This window comes from Cyprinus carpio, chromosome B13 (assembly GCF_018340385.1).
Source record: "Cyprinus carpio isolate SPL01 chromosome B13, ASM1834038v1, whole genome shotgun sequence".
Taxonomy (NCBI): domain Eukaryota; kingdom Metazoa; phylum Chordata; class Actinopteri; order Cypriniformes; family Cyprinidae; genus Cyprinus; species Cyprinus carpio.
This window is the reverse complement of record NC_056609.1, coordinates 10,323,206-10,347,846: the sequence shown is the minus strand read 5'-3', so window position 1 is coordinate 10,347,846 and position 24,641 is coordinate 10,323,206. Positions and strand designations below refer to the sequence as shown.

At 37.3% G+C, this 24,641-nt stretch overlaps 1 protein-coding gene across 3 annotated transcripts; it reads right to left on the bottom strand.

The window, feature by feature from the left end:
• Window positions 1-452: 452 nt before the first annotated feature.
• exoc3l4 (exocyst complex component 3-like 4) lies at window positions 453-23,228 on the bottom strand. 3 transcript variants are annotated; one of them, XM_042736439.1, is made up of 14 exons: window positions 23,045-23,228; window positions 21,529-21,813; window positions 17,008-17,088; window positions 16,217-16,429; window positions 13,357-13,975; window positions 11,004-11,121; window positions 10,766-10,891; window positions 9,638-9,738; window positions 6,858-6,956; window positions 3,881-4,004; window positions 3,466-3,588; window positions 3,203-3,355; window positions 2,998-3,116; window positions 453-2,903 (listed from the first exon to the last, which is right to left on the bottom strand). In XM_042736439.1, the coding sequence occupies exons 1-14, from the start codon at window positions 23,067-23,069 to the stop codon at window positions 2,687-2,689; spliced, it is 2,403 nt and encodes an 800-aa protein (XP_042592373.1). In that variant the 5' UTR covers window positions 23,070-23,228; the 3' UTR covers window positions 453-2,686. The 3 variants fall into 3 exon arrangements, with proteins under 3 accessions (XP_042592373.1, XP_042592375.1, XP_042592374.1); XM_042736441.1 differs by having other exon boundaries at window positions 454-2,903; window positions 22,860-23,227; XM_042736440.1 differs by having other exon boundaries at window positions 455-2,903; window positions 22,872-23,225.
• Window positions 23,229-24,641: the final 1,413 nt, after the last annotated feature.

Here is a 24,641-nt window from a genome sequence, read left to right as displayed (position 1 = left end):
TATCATGATCCACTAATGGCCTAATTTAGGGTTTCTACTCAGATGTCTCCATTATTATGCACTGAATTTAATTAAAGAAATAAAGTAGAAAGTAGGGTAGTGAAGCTCTTACCTGAATATATTCAGTGTGTGTCTTCAAACACTGTGAAGCCTTTATCAACCATCTTGCTCATTTCACCTGAGCCAGGTAAAATACTTTCACTTTCATTTGCCCTTTTTTTTTCTTTTATGTAAGCCATGGAAAGACTGGGGGCATGTCGTCACAATAGAAATCTGCCATTAAACAGAACTTCAGCAAAATTTTAATAAAATACTTTAAGCAAATATACAGTAAGTAAAAAAAAAAAAAAAAACATAAAATAAAACGATTCAAGAAAAACGCTAAATATGAAAAAATATGAAAACATTGTTTAGGCCCAGATAAAATTGTAATTAATTAAAGTATAAGCTTATTACTTTTATTATATAGTTGTTATATACACATATACATATAGTGTTGTATTTTTAAAATGTAATACATTCAAGGAAATGTCAGAGAAAGTGAAATAAGGAAATAACGAAAAATAGTTAATGATTTAACCACAAAAACTGTCTTTTTCTCCAAGGAATGCATGGTTCCTACAATACGGGAAAATACCCACAATGTAGACGCATGGTTTTTACAGACTGATATTTCCAATTACTGTTATTTACCTTACCTAAAAAAATACCCATCATTTAATAAAATTCACTGAATCATCCCTCACAGTTAGGGATAAAATTGAAGGTTATACATTTTTATTTCTACTTTACTTTACTTTGTTCCTCTTCAGGGAGATGCTGGAAAATACTAGTCTCTTTAGATAAAAAAATAAATAAAATCCTGCTAAGATATCACATGCACCTGTCCTTCACTGACCCTAGTCAGTTTCTTTTTACTTTTGACAAGTACCATGGCAGTAATCTGGTGTAGACTGTAAATGGATAAAGACAATAGCCCTGCTGCACATTAAAAGAAGAAAAAGCTTAACCCAACACCACTTGAAGCACCATAGAGGTTACAATTTAACCAGCACAGAAGAGATTGGAGTGCATTCAGGGTGCTGGAGGTCAAATGCCCTGCCAAAGATTCCTTCAGTGCTTTTGTTGAATTAGGTTTATGTGAGCCAGTCTCCTAAATGCAATGAGACTAAGCCACAGGAAAATCCCTTCACTGGTCTATCCTGAGCTGTGAAATCAAGGCAACAGTTGGGAACAATTAGGCACAAGTAAAAATCTACCATAATACAATGAAATATTACAGTTCCATTTACTTCTGGGGGAAGAAAAATCATCAGAATACATGGCTGCTTTTGTAAGGCAGAAAACCATGCTAACCAGCCACACAATGACCGCTTGGTGTTTTTATGTATTTCATCATTTGGTTATTTCTGTTGTTTCAACATAGCAGAATGCTGTCATGTATTGTACACTGGGTTATGTTCTTGGGTCACTTAACGACTCTATGGAGTTAAAAAGTTGCTCATGTAATTTTTGGTGATTCAGATCAAAATATTAGCGTCTTTTTTTTTTTTCTTCTTTAAGTTGTTTATGGGTTCACCAAAGTGGCATCATACCATTTTTTTCTCTCTTATTGAGAAAACATTATTAATGTTTTTATTATCATGCCCTGCTAGATTTCAATCTACCACAGATGGGGTGTGGGTTTGTTTTATTACTAAACAAACATATAAACTAAAAGCTATATGATGCTTTATTATCAAAAATCCTCCATTTGGGTAAGTTCGCAAGTCTTAATTATTTAAAGGTTTGATGGTGATTTAAAAGCAAGATGGCTTTAGCTCATGGCCTACTACTTGTGAGGATCTGATAAACAACCTTCAGCTTGCCAGCCCTGAGCGGACATCATGCTAAAAATGAATTTATGCTTAACTAGCAAAAAGAGGAAGGGAGGAGGAAGTAGATAACACTTGACTAAACATGATGGGAAGTTTCTGGCATCAGAATTTAGGTGGACTGATTAACTTCTGTGGAACCACGACAAAGATTTTGGAACAGTGATACAGCTGTCCTCCTTCCTACAAACCATTAAGCTTTGGGGAAATTAGGAGATATGTTAAACTGTAAACTGTGTCTAATTGTTTGCTTGATGTATGCAATAATAAGCATTTTCAAAAACTGGATACAACCAGGGGACATTATTCTACTCACCCTTTAACCAACATTAAAATTACATTTTCAAAGTGTACAATTATAACAAATTACTGAAACATACCATGAATAACCCCAAAGATCAATTATTTCTGCAGAAATATTACAGACGTGTTAAATATCAGTTTAGTAGGCTAATAACATGTCTGTATTAGGCTTTTGCAATGTTGTATTCCTGAAACTGGCATGCATTTTTAAGAGAGCTTCTAGACTAGGATGTGTCATCTAGAAATATCACATTTCAGGGCCTAGTGGTATTTTATCATTATTTACTAATTAGTTAACATTAACAAATGACAAACATATGATCACAACACACTAAAAACATTTTTAGCCCCCTCTTTACCTCATCTTTTTTTTTTCCCAAAAAGGCAACAATGTTTCAAAACTATGAAGGATCTATAGAGTAATAAAAACATTATTGCTCATACATTAGACATATGGTCACTTTCAAACAGTGCAAAGATTATTTCCACTTCAGATAAAATGAAGTGCATTAGCTGTCCGGTACAATGAAGGACAGACAGGAGAAGGGTGTACCAGCCAGGCAGTCTGTGTTAACCGCCGCTTGAATCTCACTAAAGAGAGCCTGCTCTCTATTCCCAGTATTCTCTGTTCTCTGTTTCAGCTCTGCTAGCCGCTGTAGTATAGTATGCTTTTCCCTGCCTCTTATAATTCCTCGGAAGTACAGCACAGCTGAGAGATGACTCTTCCTGAAATGAGTAAAACATTGGTTGAATTAAAGTTAAATGAGCTATGTTACATTAACAGACATGGTAAATCTACAGCAAGTAATATGACTCTCACATGATATCTGGATAGTTATCAACTAATGGCTCTAGGTTACGTATTACATCACTTTTCTTGCACCCAATGATATCGCTCAGCTGGTTCCCGACTGGATTGAGCCAATCTAAGGAGGAATTCTACGAAAAATGAAACGTAAGGAACATACGTTAGGATGTTTCAATGAAAAGCACAGCTGTACAGAGTGGCATTATGGAGACTGTACCATATCTTGAAAGATCTCCTTCAGTTCCTCCCACTGATTTGTGATCTTTGTGGCAGCTGTCTCATTCTTCCTGTTTTTGCATGAGTAGTTATTCTTCATCAGCTGAGATACATAATCTTTCACCACAAAAAAGTGAGCTTCATTCACAAAAGCCTAAAGAGACATAAACAGTGGAAATAGAGAAAAAAATGCTGGCACTCTCAAGCTGTAGTAGAGTGGTTACATTAGAGTATATTAAAGCAACAAACTGTTTGCACTCTTACCTGTTTATGTTTTGGGGTCATGTACTTGCTCTGCTCAGAAAGAGTCTTAGTTCTGCGGATCAGCTGTAAAAAGTCGTCATCAAATGAAAACCATTTCCCTGTCATCTGTCTCCTGAGGAAGGGCTACAAACAGAAGCTCTTTAATATTTTATATTCACTCAATCCACTATCAAACGTATACATTCAGTTAATTATTAAATTCCAGTCACATATTCACAGACATTATTTATCAGTGATTCAGTGATTTATTTACTTCTAGAATCCTGCAGATATGTGGTATTGCTTTGTGTTAAAATAAATACTTCATAAAGGTTGTCTGCCTGTCATAATCTGCATGACACAGAGTCTGGTGTGACTCTCAACTATACTGCCATTGTTTAACAATGAGCAAGGAGTGCATTTCAGAAGCTCACACCTTGACATCTGTTTTGAAGTTCTCCATCACAGCTTGACTCAAACTGGTGGTCAGTCTATCTATTTCTTTTTGAACCAGCTCCAGCTGAATCGGGCAGGTGTCTTTATAGCTCTCCATGTGCTCTCTGGAGGAAAAAACATTGAAATTATACTGTTTTGTAGTACTGTAGTGTCAGCTTTATTTAACTAAATAGTTTATAAAATGTGTTTTTTTTTGGGGGGGGGGGGGTTGCTCTTTATGTCAACTTTATGTACAGTACGGTTGTAAAATAAAATTTAGAATAACAATATTTGTTTGCGTATATTTTTGCTAAAAAAATTTATACAAAGATGTGCTCCCAGAAATCACAACAGTATTGTAATAGTCTAGTAAAATCATTTAGTTCACTAACATGAAACACATACAAATACATTCACCTGGATATAATTATTTGTTAGTGAATGCACTATTGTGTAACACTACCATTATACACTTTGGGGATTGTGAGATTTTTTTAAATGTTTTTTGAAAAAAGTCTCCTATGCTCACCAAAGCTGCATTTACTTGATCAAATAGTAACACTTTATAATAACGTTCTGTTATAAGTCACTTATAAATTATTAGTTAATGATGAACTAATCAATAACAAAACATGATTATACTTTCTTAAATGATTAATAAGTAATAAGTTAACATTTTAGTAATGTTTTATTAATTCAGTTATAAGTCACTTATAAATTATTAATTAATTAAGAATGAATCATTTACAAAACATGACTATATGTTCATAAATGATTAATGAGTGGTATGCAAACGATTAACAAATGTGTTGTAAGTTATCTTAAAAAAAGTTTAAAGCATGAAATTAATCAAACAGATCATTAGTAGATGGTTTATAAGTTATTAGTTAATATTAAGTTATTAGTTGATACTTTATTTATCACTTATAAATCACTGAAGTATTTATGTCAAAATTGTTTTGTATAATTATCTCAATAAACAATTGTTAATCATGAACAAATGATGAAAAAAACCATTAGAAATGATCAGAATATGATTTATTGATGAAGTTGTATGCTGGTCCGTGTTCAAAATCACAAACATGCAGGTATGCTAAAGCATTATTTTTAAGAAGAGTAATTTATTTGTTTTGAAGTGGATAAACATTTATAAATGCCTTAGTCAGGTGATTCCAGTGTGTTGTGTTAAATCCTTTCACTCATCAGCACAGACTTGTGTTCTGTGTGGAGTTTGTGGGATCTAGTGATAAAGTGAACCTCTCAACCGCTTTTACCTTCCACTGAAGCTTACATCAGGTGCACAGAGTTAAAGACCCCATGTGTGTCAGAGAAGACAGCTGTCTATACCCTCACCAGTCAGTACTTAGTACACACTACAAAGTGTTCAACACCTGTTATAGATGATGTGTAAATGCATGAATAAATTATTTACAAAGCTTTCTGCATCCCCTAATCTAAAGTGAAAACTATTCATCACTTGTAAATGTGTAACATATCATTTGTAGACCTTTCTTACCTGTTACAAATGATTTGTATATGTACACAAGTTATTTATAACTTTCTGCATCCCATAATCTAAAGTGAAAACTATTCATCACTTGTAAATGTGTAACATATCATTTGTAGACCTTTCTTACCTGTTACAAATTATTTGTATATGTATACAAGTCATTTATAACTTTCTGCATCCCCTATTTTGAAGTGAAAAATATTCATCACTTGTAAATGTGTTACATATAATTTGCAGATCTTCCTGTTACATGATCCATCTCATTACATCACTTTACCCAAGCTTGAACTTTATTTTTTTTTAAATAAATAAATGAACACTCTGCCACCATTTAATGTTATACAAAACAATTTTGACATAAATACTTCAGTGATTTATAAGTGATAAATAATGTATCAACTAATAAGTTAATATTAACTAACAACTTATAAACCATCTACTAAGGATCTGTTTGATTAATTTCATGATTTAAACTTTTTTTAAGATAACTTACAACACATTTGTTAATCGTTAGCATACCACTCATTAATCATTTATGAAGTGACTTATAACTGAATTAATAAAACATTACTAAAATGTTAACTTATTACTTATTAATCATTTATGAAAGTATAGTGATGTTTTGTAAATGATTAGTTCATCATTAACTAATAATTTATTAATGACTTATAACAGAATGTTATTAAAAAGTGTTACTGTGTAGGTTTTCTGTGTAAACTATGATCCGGAATACAAGTATTAATTTCATTAAAATATCTTAACAAATGATCTTAGTTGCCCCAAACCTTTGGTAGTGATTCACATTTGGCAAATGGACTGGATTACAGCTAATAAGCTTAAGGGTTTCAGGTTGCCTAACAACAAAGCAGACAATAGCATGAATCTGTCATACTAAAACTGTACTGTAAAGCAGCATTTTTTGCTTTGTAACATTTAAGAAATAATCAATAATGCACTCACAGCTAAAATATCTTAATTTTATGATTTTTTTGTTCGTATACACCTCATGTTTAGTTAGAATTGCCCAAGGTCTTTCGTTTAAGTTTTGGAGACACACATCCAATGGTTTTCATGCTTCAGGGATTCCCCGCTGTCAGGGACTTCCCCTGCCAACTGCATGACAGCCTCTACTGTGTGTAGCACATATTCCTAGAAATCACGTGACTGATTTTTATCTTTGTTTATCCATGATATTTGAAACGACTCGCTCAAAAACATCTAGCACCTAAACCGAGTGATTATGAAAAGATTAGAATATCAAATGAAAATTCTTCCATCAATATAAATGTGAATGTTACCAAATCGCTTTTCTCCTATTAAAGACCTCCTGGCTTTGGAAACACAAAATCTTTCTAAATGGGTCCTCGTGATATAATGGAACTAGAACTAATGCAGCTGGCTATATATTATTTCTTCTTCTGCCAAAAAAGTTTCAATGAAAATGAATTGTGTTGTGTAAATGACTTACTTCAGGGCACTAAAGCTGTTGATGTAGCTGATGTGATACTCTGCCCAGAGAGAGGAGTTAGAGAGAGGACTGCTCCACTCAACAAACGCTGACTCAAACCTACAGAGACAAATAACCACAGTTAGTCATACAGAGAATCAAAATCAGCAAACAAAAACAATTACTGCCAATATTACTATGCAATAAATCTAAAAACGCATAAATGACCCAATTTGTCAGATATTATTGAGGGGAAATAAACATGGAAATGTGTTTCATGGGATGTAGTTTTGATAAAGTCTACGGGAAAGATGTGTCATATGAATAGATTGGCAAAAAGAAACGTCTCCGGTTACTATCGTAACCTCGGTTCCCTGAGAGCGGGAATGAGACATCATGGAGAAATTTCACCGTTAATGGAACTCCTTCCCTTCCAACCTTTCTGAAGTCCTACTGGCTCATGCCAGTCCAAATGAATGGCCAACTGTCACAACATATGCAAATCACATGCAAATACTGACGAGCTCAAGAGTCAGTATAAAATTCAGTAGATGCGACAATTACGTCAGAATCTGATACTGAACGCCACTTAGCTGGTCTAGCAGGGAACATGGCTACCTCCGTGATGTCTTTTCCCCGCTCTCAGGGAACCAAGGTTACAATAGCAACCAGAGACGTTCCCTCTCGAGCTTTCACAAGACATCACAGAGACATTTCTCCGTTATAGGAACTATATTCAATCCCGCCGTAAGAGAAGCTATGAGCAGCCTGTACAAGTCACATACTCAGCAAAGATAGCAAACGCACACACACACACACACACACACACACACACACACACACACACACACACACACACACACACACACACAAACACACACACACACACAATTCCCATAACCAACAGCGACGCTTGTAGGCAAGCTCACAGCTGATAGTTGGAAATAAGCCAATGAGACAACAACAGTACTGGAAGGGCTCCACAGAGATAACTGTGTTTAAGCAGCATAACACATAACATGATAATGGTAGCACGAAGTGAATCAGACATGAATAACAAGAATCTCCACTGAATACAGGGCAGACAACAATAGCATAGAGTGCCATGCAGAGTAATACAGATACTTGAGACAGCAGATCCAAGCTGGGTTTGAGTATCACCGAAGCATCCTTCTCCCTGATCTTGCATAACACCATTGGCAATATCTTGATCGGAGGAAATGCATACAGCCTGGTCGCTGGCCAGTGCAATATCAGAGCGTTCCCTTTCAGTGGGGAGCTAATTATGATTCCGATGCTGCTGTTCCAGCCGCGGCCAAAAATCCTTCAAAGCTAAGAAAATTGCTTCCAGCTCCAAGTGGCATCCGTCATGACCACGACGTGCAACATCACCAACCCCAGGGGAACCGAGTCACAGGAGCGTTTATCAGCACTTTACAGTCAGCATCCTTGAGGTCAGCCAGGTTTAACCATAGGTGCCTCTGAAGGACGACAATAAAACCCATGGCCTTACCCACGGCCTGGGCCGCTCGCTTTGTCGCCATCAGCACGAAGTCTTAATGGCATCCGCTGTGAGAGCTCTGCCCTCCACTGTCTGCAGGAGCTTCACCTGGAAAACCTGCCTCACCGCCATGGCATGCAGCGCAGAAGCAGCCTCGCCATCAGATGCATATGCTTTATTAGCGAGGTGGGCGGTGGTCCTACACAACTTCAAGGGGAGGCTGATGTCTGAGCCGAGGGTCTTGGCTGCTGCAGGACACAGGTGCGTACTGTAGCAACGGTCTGCTTGACGGGGGGAGAGCGCTTGACCTGTGGGCCTCCGCCCATCCAAATGGGAAAAGAGAGTGGACACACGCGGATTGGGGCGCAGACCATGTTTTCACCAGCTGTGTCAGAGAAGAAGGGGACTGACGCCCTCGAGTCTGCTTTCCGGATGGACCTGAAATACCAGAAGTCGAACTTACTCCTGGCAGGCTCCTCTGGAGGACACCAGGTAAGCTCCAACTCCTGGACAGCCTTCGACAGAACCCTCATGAGCTCCTCCTGGAGGTCTGGGGCTCTATGCTCTCCGGTTGATCAGTCTCCGATCCCACCCAATCCTCTCTCTCTGAGGCCGAGATAGACATCGAGTCATCCCCCTCCTCCTGGCCAAAGGACACAAACTCCACGATGTTGGAAGGAGGGCGGAAGCAGTCCTCAGGGAAGGAAACCAGGGAGCGGGGCTACCGTTGGGGTTGACAGAGTGGCCTCACCCCGAATAGACTGCGAGCCACATCGTGGCAGGTCCGAAGCACACAGGCCGGTAGGTCCGCGCAACACCCGCAGTCGCACTCGTCCAACGCCATCTTGGCTTGACCCAAGCCCAGGCAGGCGACACAGTGGTCATGTTGATATGGCGGATCTATTGGTCCCAGGTAGATCTTGCAGACTGTAGCCATAATGAATTCATCAGGTGAAGTAAAAGATTCAGACGTATTTGTTGTGTGCACCGCATTTTATACTGCCTCTTAAGCTCATCAGTATTAGTAGATTTGTATACATCGCAAAAATAGGCCAGTCATTTGGACTGGCTTGAGCCAATAGGACTTCAGAAAGGTTGGAAGGGAAGGAGTTCCCATAACAAAGAAATTAATTTTTTTCTTATAATAACTGTCAAATTAGCAAATAAAGATATAATAGCCGTTCAGTGAAATAAACTTGAATAGCTGTCCTCAGTACAAAAATGTAGACTACAGAAGATTTTAGAGTTATAGAATTACAAAACTGACTTCCAATTAGCATTTTAGTTCTTTATCACAAACCGTTTTGGAAAGATCTTCAGTTCCTCTAAACAGGAACGCACAACCTTCTGCTCAAGGTTCACATCGATTCTTCTGGATCCTTGTACATGCCCTTTAATATTCTGGGGAAAAAAACATCATAAATGTGTTTTTGTAACCTTGTGCTGTTTTTATTAATTAGTGTCCTCAAAAAGATTTGGGCACTTAAACCACTTAGAAATGCCTAAATGTCATTGAATTATACAGTTTAAATTGTGTGAATTTTAAACTACTGTTTTAACTACTTGGTCTGTAATTTATTACTTTTTAAATAAAATGAGCAAAACACTCTTTGTGGTGAAAGGAGTATTGCGATAAGACTTTCTTGAGGCATACTACGGAGTAATTTTAACATTCACAACATGCAAACACCAATAAAACTATTAAAGTTATTAAAAACCAATCAACATGTAGTAAGAAACAAGAGAGCTGGATGAACTAGTTTTGTATCTGATTTAGTTTGTAGATAGTGCCCTTTGCTTTTGCAATAGTGTTTCAGTTGCGTAAGGTCATCCAAGGGCAGAGTGCAGTATCTGCATTTTGGTGGTCAAAGGTCACATCAGAGGTCATGGTTTTTATCTATAAAAAATGTAATCCTAAGAAGGCTTTAAATTAATGAGCCACAACATGTTTGACTGGCTGATGTAAACATTTTTCTCAGTTTGCGTAGTTATTGCACTTTGCTTTTATAGGGCAGTATTGCAGTGCTGAACAATATGAAAATTTCTGAACACCGGGACACAGCATCACAGTATGTTAAGGGGTGTAACATTTCTGTCACACGCTTGAGGTATTCGGCCAATCACAACGCACTGGATAACTTTCATTCTGACAACAAAGCACCTAAACATGATCAACTTGTAATTACGACTTCATAAATGGGAAGCAGGACATTTCAGATAGCATATGAAGGCATCATAACTTTCCTAGTAGGTTTTCGGACCCCTATAAGTTCATATAAATGTCATACTGCCCTCTATTGGTAAACCAATGCCTTCATGAGTTTGTGGCCATATAAATAGGAAATCAAAGGACTTTCATTTAACGCTCATTTCACTTCCATTTAAAACCAAGGGAAGGTGAGCTAATTATAAAAGTATGCAGTCTTACCGTCCAGATGTCCATGTCAATGTGTGAACTGTAGATTCCCTCATCAATCACTGGTTTTCTTTTTTCTTTCCAACTTTCCTCATTCTCCAAGTCAATAATTCTGTTGAGTGATGTTTTCATGTCAGCCTATCAAAAGCACAGATTACACTGAATTCAGAAACTCTCAGTTATCTGACACCACACTATCAGTACGATCTTGCTTCTTGCGTTGACAATGACAAATATGTTTGTTAATTACCTGTAAGCGTGCACAGTATTTGTCTTTTATCTGATTAAGGAAATCTTTGTCCACTGGCAGTGTTCTTTGATCTTCCTTCAACTCAGGCAGAAGAGAGCTGCTTCCCATTATCTTCTCACTATGAAAAGATAAATTAAATTTAGGTACATAAGTAAGTACATTTTTAAGATAAAACCATCATCATAACGTTTTAAAGTAGTAGTACAGTCACAATGAATCTCATCAACTGGATCACAAATGAGTATCCATATCAGGTCTGAAGAAGGCTGGAATAAATCATGATGAGCTATTTATCACACTGAGGCACAGCTGTATATGGGTCTTTTAAAAACACATTCGTGAGACCACTAGACCTTTCACGAAATGAGATGTGGATGTTTGGAGCCTCAGACTGTTGCAGTAGGTCACTCTATTGATTGGCTTATGTCAGCGGTTCTCAATTCCAGTCCTCGCGCCCCTCTGCACATTTTGTATGTTTCTCTTATGCTTCAGACGTTTGTTCTATTCGAACATAAGTGCCCTGCGAAGTGGACATCACAGGATATTCTGCCATGATTCCAGTTTGAAGCAAATGTATATGTTCCATTCAAAGTGCATTGAAGTGTGTGAGACGTATATGAGGTCACACTTGTGAAGATGTTGTGCAGCGCAAATCCGTGAATGAATGTTCCGAAGTGAAGTAAACCATTTAAGTGAACCATGATGGAAAAATTGTCAGACAAAGCTATAATATGGCTTCAGGAGATCTTAAATATATACATCCATTCAAAGGTTTGGGATAGGATTCGTTTTTCCCAGAAAGGAAATAATACTGTCATTTCTATCCTTTTGTTTTGAACTCTTTATTCATCAAATAATTCTGAAAAAATCAGCACAATTGTTTTCAACACTGATAATACTAAGCAATGCTTCAAGAGCAGCAAATCAGCACATTAAAAATTTCTGATGAATCGTCCCACTGAAGACAGGAATAATTTACATTTTTTAAATATATTAAAGGGGTCATATGACATTGCTAAAAATAACATTATTTTGTGTATTTGGTGTTATGCAATGTGTTTATGTGGTTCAAAAAACACATTATTTTCCATTTAATGTACATTATTGTTTCTCCTCTGTGCCCTGCCTTTCTGAAACATGTAGTTTTTTAAAAAGCTCATCTTAGGAAAAGTGAGGTGTGCTCTGATTGGCCAGCTATCCAGTGCGTTGTGATTGGTCGAATGCCTCAAGCGTACGACTTATACTGTCTTTTTACGTGTTGCGTTGTGTATTGCGCTGCGTAAAAATAAAACCATGTCTAAATTTGTGATCTGAGAATCAACAAGACTACTCTACACTGCTCAAAACTCATGTTTGAATCATCATTGGCAAATTATTTAAATATAAAAAACATAACGTTACTTACAGGCTGTAAGAAGCGTCAGACTGTCCCTGCAAAGTTTGAACTGCCCAACTTTATAGAAACAGCCTTTGTGCCACAGACGAATTGTAGGCTATTGGTTCAGGAAACAGTCCTCATCCTCCATAAAATGTGCTGCACACATCTGAATATTTGGGTTGAACTGTTCTGGAACAGTGTTGTAAATACAACTTAACCACTGATTTCTAGTTGTGTCCTCTTTTGGAAGGCCAAACAAAGTAGTTTTGCTTTCACAACGAAACAGCGTCTCCACGACATGGCAGCGGCGGCAACAGCAAGAATAAAAGCTACACCTTCTTTCTTTGTGTGAACATCTGGGCGGCGTTATGCAAATCTTCCCACATCATGATGTAGAGATGTGAGGGCGTGTTACAATGAGCCGTTTTAGGGGGGATTGGTTGACTCTTAACTTTTATAAAGGATATCTTTTTTGGATTTGAGACTTTAGTCTTTGCAACTTTACAGATCTTCTTTATGCACCAAGAGCTTGTAACACTCCAAAGAGAAAGAAAAACTTGAAATCGAATCATATGACCCCTTTAAAATAGAAAAGCTATTTAAAATTTTAACAATACTTCACAATACTACTGTATTTTTGCAAAAATGGAGCCTTGATTAACATAAAAGACATAAAAAGTTCTCACCAGTCTTACCAACCCCAAACTTCTTAAAGGTACTGTGAATGAAATATGTATTTTTATGATACTTTAATGGTGTTTTCTACTGGTTCCAAACTCAAGCAAGAGTTTCCCATTCACGTTTTATAATATGGAACAAACAGCCTAGATATTCTTCAAAAAATCGTGTGTCATAAAATTATACTTCATAAAGGTTTGAACCAGTATGCTTGCGTTCTTCAATATCAAAAGGGTTTTAAGTTATATTAACAAGCTGTATTTAGAAAACCTAGATCTAAACTGAGGAAAACCTCACCTGGGATAGCGATGAATAATGAAATCTAGTAGAGCGTAGTAATCTTTCAGCTCTGTCACCTTTTCCAGAAGTCTCTTTAGATGCTCTCCTACAGCCTCATGGTGGCAGGACACATAGGTTTCAAATACATTAAAGTCTGGTGGATATGAGCTCAGAAGCTCAGTCTTCACTTTTCCCAAATCCTCCACCACAGCTTTACCCAGAAGCCCCAGATGCACTGCCAGCCAGGAAGCATTCTGCTCGCGGCTGTCCAGAGGAACTTTCTTCAGTGTATCTCGAACACCGTTTAGTACCGCATCCCTCCATGCATCCCTCCATCCCTGCATCGCTCCTGTCTCTCCCTGTCTCTTCTCTTCCTCCAGGATAATGTATGCCACATACACCAGCTGCTCTTTTTTGCATGAGGTAAGAGCACTGAAGTTGCGTACAATGGCAGACATTTTGTTCCTTAGTGTCCCATAGAGCAGACTGAGGTCTTTCTCTTTATTTACAAGTTCGATGGGATAGTCTTCTTGATCCAGAGCTTGATGCTCCCGCTGAAGCTCCAGACGTAGTGACAGTAGATTCACGTAGGCCTCCTCTAAATGGTCTGACACTATCAGTTTGTTAATCTCCATTACTGCAGAAAATAACAGAAAAAGTAGAACAAAAAGCAAAATATTAGTATACAGACGACTGCATGAGTTGTGTCCTGATACTGGAACTATAACATACTTGCATCTATCAACATATCAACAACGATCATATTTCATTCAGGAATGTCTGATGCCTCTGCCTAGATCTCTGCCTCATCAGCTCATGTTTTCCAAAAACATTATAAAATATGCTATGTTTATCCCTGATAAGCCACTAAAGTGTTTCTGATTTGCTCTGGGTAATGTCGGCACGTGATGTTCTTTACAGATAAATAGATACTGAACAAAATGTAACTTTGATTGCAAGTCCTCTTCAAGACAGGTGTGCTAAAAAAGCAGGAATAAAACATCTAAATCACAGTGTGACAGTATATAATGTTTTTTTTTTTTTTCATCAGCAAAATGACGAAGCAAATGTACGTTGCCGTTTGGAGTCAATAAGTTATTTTTATGTCTTTGAAAGAAGTCTCTTACTCGTTTATTTTAATCAAAACTACAGTAAATATATATATATATATATATATATATATATATATATATATAGATAGATATATATAGATAGATAGATAAATAGATATTATCAAATATTATTGTGAAATATAAAATAACTGATTTCTATTTCAATATATTTTCATTGATTAATTTTAATTAATTCTGATGCAAAGCTGAATTTCAGTGTCTTCAAAGTCTTCAGTGTCAAGTAATCTTTTTAAACATGTTTTAATATGTAAATTATCCCTGGTATGGCAAAGCTGAATTTACATCAATGATAAAAACAGTTGTGCTGCTTAAAGGGGACATAACACACGAAAGTTTCACTCAACCTCATGTTAATCTTGAGTACCTATAGAGTAGTACTGCATCCTTCATATCTCCAAAAAGTCTTTAGTTGTATCATATTTATAAAAGAAAGATACAGCTTTACGATTCTCTCCGGAAAAAGCCGAGCTCCTTGAGGTGCGCCGTGGGCGGAGCTAAAGAGTGACGAGCACTTGAGTGCGGAATGCCAACAAAACAGACATTACCGTCTGCAGTTCTGAATCATGACCGGGATCTTTTATAGCTGGGACCGCTCCATCATTCAGTATCAAATGATGTGTAAATCCAGCATCGAACTGGGCCTTGTTTAAAAAACGTTCGTCAACAAACACACTTGTGAAACTCCATTGCTGCCCCGGAAAAATAAACTGTATCCACTATTTACACAACGATGGGTTCTTTAGGAAGCTGAACAAAGTTATCTTTCCCTTACAACCAAAAACACTTTTCTTTGGAGACATTCTTCCTGAGCAAGTCCCGTGCAGCGCTGCCGCCAGATGAAGCATGTTGTTGGGTGCAATCTCGCTCTCGCTCTGGTTGATGCGTGCGCGGGCGCGTTTTTCAGAAATACCCATATAAGGAGTTCCACCCTCGTCTAAGTCATGAAGAGCCACGATCGAAAAAAATTCTCCCAGAAACGTGTTTCATCCAATTTCTTGAATAAAAAATACAAAAAATAAATTAAAAACTCTCAGAAACTTGTACGAACCCGGAAGTAAGATTTTTGGCACAGAAATACTCAGTCATATGTCCAAATTGTTTTTTCAAACTTTGTCCATGCTTAGCATGAGAATCCAACTCTTAAACAGTGTAAACAACTCTGAATGCATAAAACATTGTAAAACACCCTCCCACCCCCTTTAATATTTTTGAGGAAACTGTGATACATTTTTTCCAGGATGAATAAAAAGTTCAAAAGAACAACATTTATTTTATCTAATGTAACATTATGAATGTCAATTTTTGAGCAATTTAATGCTGAAAAACTTTTTAACAGTAGTGTATATGTGGATTGTTGAGCAGCATGACATATGGTTATAGTACATGAACCCATTTTAAACTGCATTTTTTCTTTTAATTGCATGCATTTTTATGACAGTTCAAATGAGATGCATCACTTGAATCTTATGGGAACACAGGCAAAATGATAAGGATGGGCCCCAGGCCCCATACTGTGAAAAAACACCCTCATCAGAGGACTAAGAGCAAACTTTTTGATGTTGATGTCCAGCTAACTAAATATAAATTTAGTAAAGCAAATGACCCAAAATGTAACGGTGTAACAAAAATGTTGCCCAGTCTAAATATCTAAAACATTCATATAAATTTTCATCTGAAACGATGGTGTTTACATTACAACTCCTTTGTCAACTGCCTAGAGATGAGATATACACTCTCACACTCACCTGACAAAGGCATAGGTGGTATCTCTGGCAGAGTATATGTGTCTCTGAGCTCCAACACTGTGTCTACAACCTCGGTCTTCCCTTCAGATAAAGTCATGGCCTCTGTGACAGGTTCAAGTGGTTCTTGTTTGGATTTTTTAGAACTCAGACCCAGGCTCTGCCGGATCGATAACCCTCTCCTTGTCAGTGAACCTGTTATTTCAACTGCAGAATCTGAGAATAACACAAACAGTTACTGGAGACAATTCGAGTCATTCTGTATAACAGAGCAAATGGTCTTTAAAAAAAAAATCAACACGACCATGTAATATGAAAGCTCTTTTTAGTTACCAGTAATTTTACTCTAAATTTAACCCTTTTATGAATTAATATTTATAATAATAATAAAAAAATCTTAATGTACAGTACTGCAGTGGTGTGTAACCTTACGCATTTCCTAATACTTTATATATTATACCTTAATGATACAATAAACAGGATATAAAGGTCAAGAGGACACATTCTTTGTTAATGTAACTGTTTTATTAATATTGGAAATAACAATATATTGTAAGCTGTGTTGTTGTGTTTTGTTTTTACATACTGTAAAATAAAAATATGCAAAAGTTTCAATCAAAATGCAGGTGTGAATTACTGTATGAGCTAAAGCTTAAACTCCCAAAAAGTTTAAAACATTTCATCAACAAACCTTTCGGCTTTGTTTGCAACATTTACTATCAACACTTCCTGTCATTATAGCCCATACAGTATTTCACTTATCTAGAGGTGAATCTAGTGACATGCAAACACACCTGACATAGTTCTGGTAAGAGAGTTTTTTTCGGTCTTTGGAGTCTGAAATGAAGATTGTGAGGGAGATCCTCTGCTCAAACCTGAAGAGAGAAACATGCAAGGAGCTTCAGCTAATTAAAAGATTCATACAATTCAACAAAAATAATCTGTTTTACAATTAAGAAATGTAAACCTATTGTTGTAAATTCTCTGAAGATTTGGTATCAGCTCAGAAAAATCTTTAAACTCCCCCAGACCTGCTCTCTTATCCCTATCGCTTGCAATCATGAATTCCATCCCTCTCAGTCAGAAGCTTTTTATCATAGAAAGAAAAAGGAGTTCTAGCTACATGAGATTTATATACACAATACTTAAAACTGTCATGGGAAAAGGATTTGGGGTTATATATTTCAGAAGATAACTGGACTAAGGACCCATCAACTCTAATTTTCAGTTGATTCAGTATAAAGTTGTCCATAGAATACAATACTCTTGTAGCAAATTACATTCTACTTTTCCCTCTGTGTCACCTCTGTGTATCAAATGCAAGTCCAGTGAGGGTACACTGACTTATTTTGGATTTGGAAATGTGTAAATTTTGGACTGAGGTGTTTGATTTCTACTCAAAGGTACTTAAGATTTATTTTCCTCATGACCCTCTTGTTGCAGTATTAGGCTGGGCCCCTTTCTTAGATAACTATAGTTTCAATCAAATCCAGATAGATCAATATGGGAAAAGCATTGCAAAAAAAATACAATTTTGTTGATGTGGAACAAAGAGTTTACACATAAATTTGAGACATGGTAGGATCTATTTGAACGTGGGTCGATTTGAACATCCAAGTTATGGAACCTGGCAAAAGTGGACAGCGAGGCCCAGCTGGCGCCGCACAAATGTCTGCTATGGACACACCGCTAGACCAAGCCCACAATAAGGCTACGCCCCATGTAGAGTGGGCTCTTACTCCTATGGGACACTGCAAGCCCAGGGAGGAGTATGCTAGGGCGATAGCATCAACCAACCATCGAGAAATTCTATGCTTCGTGACCAGAGACCCTTTGGTGCAGCCACTGGAGCATACAAAGCATTGTTTACTGTCCTACCTGAATGGGGCAGAATGCTCAATGTAAATTCTCAGCACACTGAATGGGCAGAGAAGGTTCAGCTCCTGGTCGTCCGCCGAAGGAGGTAGCGCAGAAAGCGTGATAACCTGTGGTCTAAATGGGGTGTAGAGCGCTTTGGGAACATATCTACACCTTGGCTTTAGGATGACCTTGGAGTCGTTAGGCCCAAATTTAAGGCAGGCAGGGCTTAAGGCTGATTTATACTTCAGCGTCAGACCCAAGCCGTGGGCTATGCATCGCTTGTCATTTTCGTTGTCTGCGTCAACGTGTAATTACACATGTAAACCACTAGTCTGCAGTGTCCATGGGCATGTTGCTGATGTAACCCACAATGTGTGGCAAAAGCTGAAGAAGAAGCAGCTTATCAGAGAAGCATCAGCTGTGACAGTGGCAAATAAATATTAATGAACAGATAATTTATTTAAAACTACAAAAAATGAGACAACAATGGAACAGGAAAATATGGCATTCTTTCAATCTCCGCAAGGTCTTGTACCATGGCAGAACTACATTTCTGAACACAGACAACAAAGTGATGTATTGTATATGATATGTTGTATAATAAATGATAAGACACTTTTTCTTTGCTTTGTTTTATTTTAAATAAGAAGGTGTAACATTAAAATATATTTAATGCAAAAAACACACACAAAACTCAAATACACATGGAGGGAAGGGTTCTAGCAGAACAATCACAGCGCTTGAAGTCCGGACAGAATTGATGCGCTGTGATCAGAGTGATCGGGGGAAAACGTAAAGGAGGAAGTTGGGACAGTCGTGGTCCAACGCATCCTCGTATTTAAAAAAAAAAGACTGGGCAGTGAGAGTTGTCTTTTGAGGTGAGGAGGTCGACCTCTGCTTTGCCAGAGATCTCCCAGATTTTTTGAACGGTTTGTGGATGGAGCATCTACTCCTCTGAAGGGAGGTTGCTCCGAGACAGCATGTCTGCTCCCTGGTTCGATACACCTGGCACATGTGTTGCCCTCAATGAACACAAGTTGAGATGTGCACATTCAAAGATGGCAAGCTGGGCGCCAAGTCCCTCAGCCCCTCTGTTTTGTCCTCACAGGTCCCTGGGAGAAAGAAAACGGGAGGCATAATGGGATGAGTCACTCTCGGAAAAGAAAGCGATCCTAGCACGCAGAGAGGCAAGACTCATGTTCTAGCAGTGAGAACATCTCGGTCAGAGTGGCTTCTGCGTGGAAAGTGAAAGTCATGACATTTGTCAAGTATGGTGACCCATACTCGAAATTGGTGCTCTGCATTTAACCCATCCAAGTGCACACACACAGCAGTGAGAAGTGACCACACCGTGAACACACACCCGGAGCAGTGGGCAGCTATATCCAGCGCCCGGGGAGCAACTGGGGGTTCAGTGCCTTGCTCAAGGGCACTTCAGCCATGGGTATTGAGGGTGGAAGAGAGTGCTGTTCATTCACTCCCAACTTCCCCAGAGAGGAAACACACTCTGAATGGCCGTCATCATCGTGCAGTGAGGTAATTTCCTGCATGAGCTGCAATGACGGCGCGGCATTTGCAACAATGCCGTGAATTTGCTCTTTAGAGAAATTAGCTTTTTTAGGCTCACCAGATGGTGGCAGGGGACAAGCTGGGATCTGCACGGAATGCTGAGACGGCTCGATGAACAGAGTGGGAAACAGCAGAGTGGCGCAGGCCGCGAATCAGCTCCTATCTGTAGTAAGAGTGTGTCAAAGGCGAGAGGCTTCAAGACTCGTAGATCAGCGAATAGATGATCGTCGTCGCTGAAGGAGAATTAATCTTAGGATCCTATGGCGAAATGCTCGCTTATATAGCCAGATGGCCCGCCTATTCTGGCAGGCTCTGGCATGATTCATCGCCATGGGCTCGTGGATGGTTGAAAAAAAGGCTTCAGTGAACGGAGAAAGTATTCTCCCCCAGTTGTACAGTGTAAATTGTGAATTGCATGCACTAAAAAAGTTGACAGAATGCACTTTCTGTACTTGTTTTGCACTACTTGAGTTACATATGCATGTGTTCATTTAATAAAAAGCAGTAAGTGATCACTTGGTCTAGAGTTTTTTTATTATTTAAATGCAAATGCAAACATATTGAGACATATATAGAATATTGTAAACAATTTGACAATATCGAGATATATATTTTTTTATAGATATATCGCCCAGCCCTAGTATATATATTTTTTAATGATTTTGTATGTACTGTATATATGTGACCCGTGCTGGCAAAATTAATCAGAATGCGCACATGTGGTACAATGTAGTAGCAATGTTTTAACAATACAAAAATGTAGTAGGAGAAAGGGTATTTAATAACAAGTCCACTGGAGAAATACAAACACACAGCATAACCAAAATGTCAAAATACAAATAATAGCAGACAGGGAACTGAGGAACAGACAGGGCTTATAAACACGTGAAATGCAATTAGGGAGAACAGAAACAGGTGTGGAGCTAATTAATCAAAAACCATGGAAACTAACTAGGCAGGATAACGAAGTCAGAAAGCAAAACCAAAATAGATCATACATGTGACAGTCTATCTCATTAATGTTCTAACAATAAAAGATCACTGCTCTTGATTAAACTGCTTTTGTAGTTTTAATAATCAATGCTTTTGTTTAGATATAAAATGAAAAAAGTAATGCACTATTTGTTTCTTTCATATTGTACTGTAGTTGTTGGTGGTGGTTTTTTGCATCAAAGATAAAATAAAAAGGCTATATTGTGATTATTCATATAGTAATTAATATTAAGAAAGGAAATGGAGGAAACAATGCAATTTTGCTAGGTGATTTTGCTTTGCAACCTTCAGAAAACATTAACTCAAGCTTTCTCAGAACTGACTTTGCTGACTCTATCGACTTCAAACGGGTGTAGCTCAGGCACTTCTGGTCAGATTCCAAGAAATCATACATCATTTTGAAAGTCCTTTAATGGAGAATGTGGAAATAAAAATAACTCATTTTTGAACATTTGTACATTGTGATTCATTTTGCCAGCATGTCACATATGTAGAGATGTATGTTTGTTTTTGTTTTTTTTATAAGTACACAATATGAACGGTGTATGTTTATGTAAGTGTATATTTAATTGTACTATATATGGGTTTATTTTTTTCTTTTTCTTCAATTTGGAACAAAGGGGTTTGGGGGATTGTTCTCTAAAATGTGAAAAGCTTAAAATAATATATATATAATATATATATATATATATATATATATATATATATATATATATATATATATATATATATATATATATAATAATCTGTTTCTTGACTAACAGTTCACTTGATTATTTACGATTAGGGTAATAACATAACGTCTGCTTTACCTCTAAACCTACTGACAGTGGGATGCCATTGTCATCAAAAAAACAACAGTACTTTTTCATGGCTAGTGGTTATACACTTACTTGGAGAGTGTGTTGGTCGTAATGGAGAATTTGAGCTTTGGTCGTCTGTGTTCTCTGACCTTTTGTCCTTCTGTGTCTTAGGGCTGAACCCTTTCAAACTCCTTTTGAATGACTTCAAGACTCCAAGACTCTTTTCTTTGACTGGACTTTCCATCTGTTCTCCACCATTTTTCAAACCCTTGGTTGCATCCTCATCCCATTCTGATGGGTCATTAACCTCATTTCCACCATCTACTTCTTCTTTTGTAGTTTCTGCCATTTGACCATGCATCAGACGGATCAAGCCTGAAGAAAAAGCATCAAGAACTTTTAATTTATTTAAAATTTTATTATTGTAACAAAACGACAACAGAAGGTTTTACTGTGTTGACTCGAGTGTAAGAATGCAACTGTTGAATCTATCAGCAGGTACATCATGATCTCTGGAGTTTTTTTGTTTACTGACAACGTGGCATTTTTTCACAGGGGTGTAGAATGCATACATTGTCATAACAAAGACGTGAACTCATATTAATACACTAAACAGCCAAAAAAAAAAAAAAAAAAAAAAACTTAATGAGTAATGCACTACTTAGTTCTACTGCAGATCTCTAAACAATTAGGCTACACACGCCTCACATGCCATAAATACCATGATACCATGTAAATTATAATGTGAAAATCTTCTTCAGACTGTGCAAGAAACTCAAGTTCTTAAATCACAAACAAGAGTGAGGATAACAATGATAACGCTCTCATTCTGCCTACAAGTCATTACAGTGCACTACACATTAGTATTGCACGGTGCTTTTTAAACACATGTATCGCTGTGTAAGTTAATTATAAACGTATAATCATAATATAATGCTAAATAAAAGACTCTGACATGCTGTCCCACTTTAAATGATTATGCAACATTTTAAAAAAAAAATTCATAAAATAAATGTTGTACCTCAGGTTTCTTACGCCAAAAGAGGACAAATTGGAAGATATATAACACCTTTATAACACCGAAAGCAACATCAGTGTGGCTAACTAGTTATGTTATTTTGAGGAAATTACACCTTGATAAATGTTTGTAAGGCACTGACTAAACATGACCTCAAAGAAATTCGGTTAAAATGACACATAACATTAATGTAACGTTAATTTTAAGCTTAAAAACCACTACTGTGTTATTAGCACAGTCAATCCGGGATTAAAGGTTGCGGAGTAGACGTATTTTGAAGGTCAGTCACTCACTTTTAACACGTTTAAAGGTTAGTCAGTTATAACACGTTTACATTAAAATAGGCTACATTAAAATAATTTTATACATGTTTGTAAATATCGCACGGTAGATCAAATCCCACCTCCTCAACCACCTGAGATCCGAGCTCCTTGTCAAAGTCTGGCGCTGGTAGTTATCCTTCACTTGTCACATAAAATCTTTTGCAAGACAAACAGCTGGCAAACGCGCTACACCGACAGGTTCAACCACAAGAATAAACTAATCAATTCCCAGTATGCTTCTCACGACAGAGCGTCTGGTATTCACCTTGAAACGTCATGGATAGGTGCATTGGGGCGCGCTGCAACAGGAACTAGCGTCAGATTTTGGTTTCAGATTAAATACAGTTCAATTCTAAACAGAGGAATCACCGTAGTTGTAAGAGTAAGTGTTTTTGAAATATGATTACACTTCACTTTCAGATTCCCTAAAATTCAATTGTGCCTACCACTGAAAAAAAAGTGGTTATGCAAAGCATTATCTGTTTCCTTCATGAGCACAGTAGCATATTCACAAAACAGCACCATTCTACAACGCTTGAAAAACTATTATTTGTAGCATTATTAAAAATGTTTTAATTGTCATTAATCACTTACCCCCATGTTCCAAACCTTTAAAAGCTTCGTTCGACTTCGGAACACAATTTAAGATATTTTGGATGAAAACCGGGAGGCCTGTGACTGTCCCATAGACTGCTAAATAAATAACAGTGTCAAGGTCCATAAAAGGTATGAAAGTCATCGTCAAAATACTCCATCTGCCATCAGACGTGCAATCTGGGTTATATGACGTGACGGGAACACTTTCTGTAAACGAAGAAAACAAAAATAATGACTTTATTCAACAATTCCTTTGTCAAAAGACTCCTCTGTGTCTCTCCATATCACCGTATGCTGCGCATGCTCTTCTGTATCATCTGCACCACAAGGATGCGCTGTTTCTACATGTATTTGAAATAAAATTGTATAAAAAAAAATCAGAGCCATATGATCTCAACTCGTTTAATAACACGGTTTTCTATGGTAGGAAAAGGCTTATTGTGTTATTAAACGCGTTGAGATCATATTCAGGGCTCATTTGATTTTTTGTAGATAGTATACTTTATTAGTATGACGTTTAGTGAGTTTGGTCTGTTAATATCACTGTCTTAGTACATTAAGCCACGTTAAGCGTTTTTCACGTTAAGCGTTTTTTGAGTGTCGTTAAGGGTTTTCCTGTATTGTGTTTTACAAATGGTTAGAAGGCCTGTATAAAAATCTAAAGAATTTGTTTTATTATTATTGAAATACTATTTTATTATGCAAACTAATGAAGTGACATCTATGTTGTTAAAACAAATAAAAATAATTAACAGAGCATGGGGACTATGTTAATGGTACTTTCTGTCAATTTGTAACTAAATGGATGTATAAACATTAATGTTAGATTTTGTCAGGCATGACAGGAATGAGAGGGAACAAGAATACTGCAGCAATGGTAGGTTTATTGAACCAATGGCAAGATTAACACAAGGCAGATGAGTAATGACTTGGATGACAAATTGTGGATGTAACAAATCCACAACATCCATTGCAGGTGCAGAGTAGAGCACATGCACACACACACACACACACACACACACACACACACACACACACACACACACGCTTGTTTTTGTGAATTGTGGGGACATTCCATAGGCGTAATGGTTTTTATACTGTACAAACTGTAAATTCTATCGCCCTACACCAACCCTACACCTAATCCTACCCCTTACAGGAAACTTTGTGCATTTTTACTTTCTCAAAAAAAAAAAACTCATTCTGTATGGTTTATAAGTGTCTTGAAAAATGGGGACATGGGTTATGTCCTCATAAGTCACCCT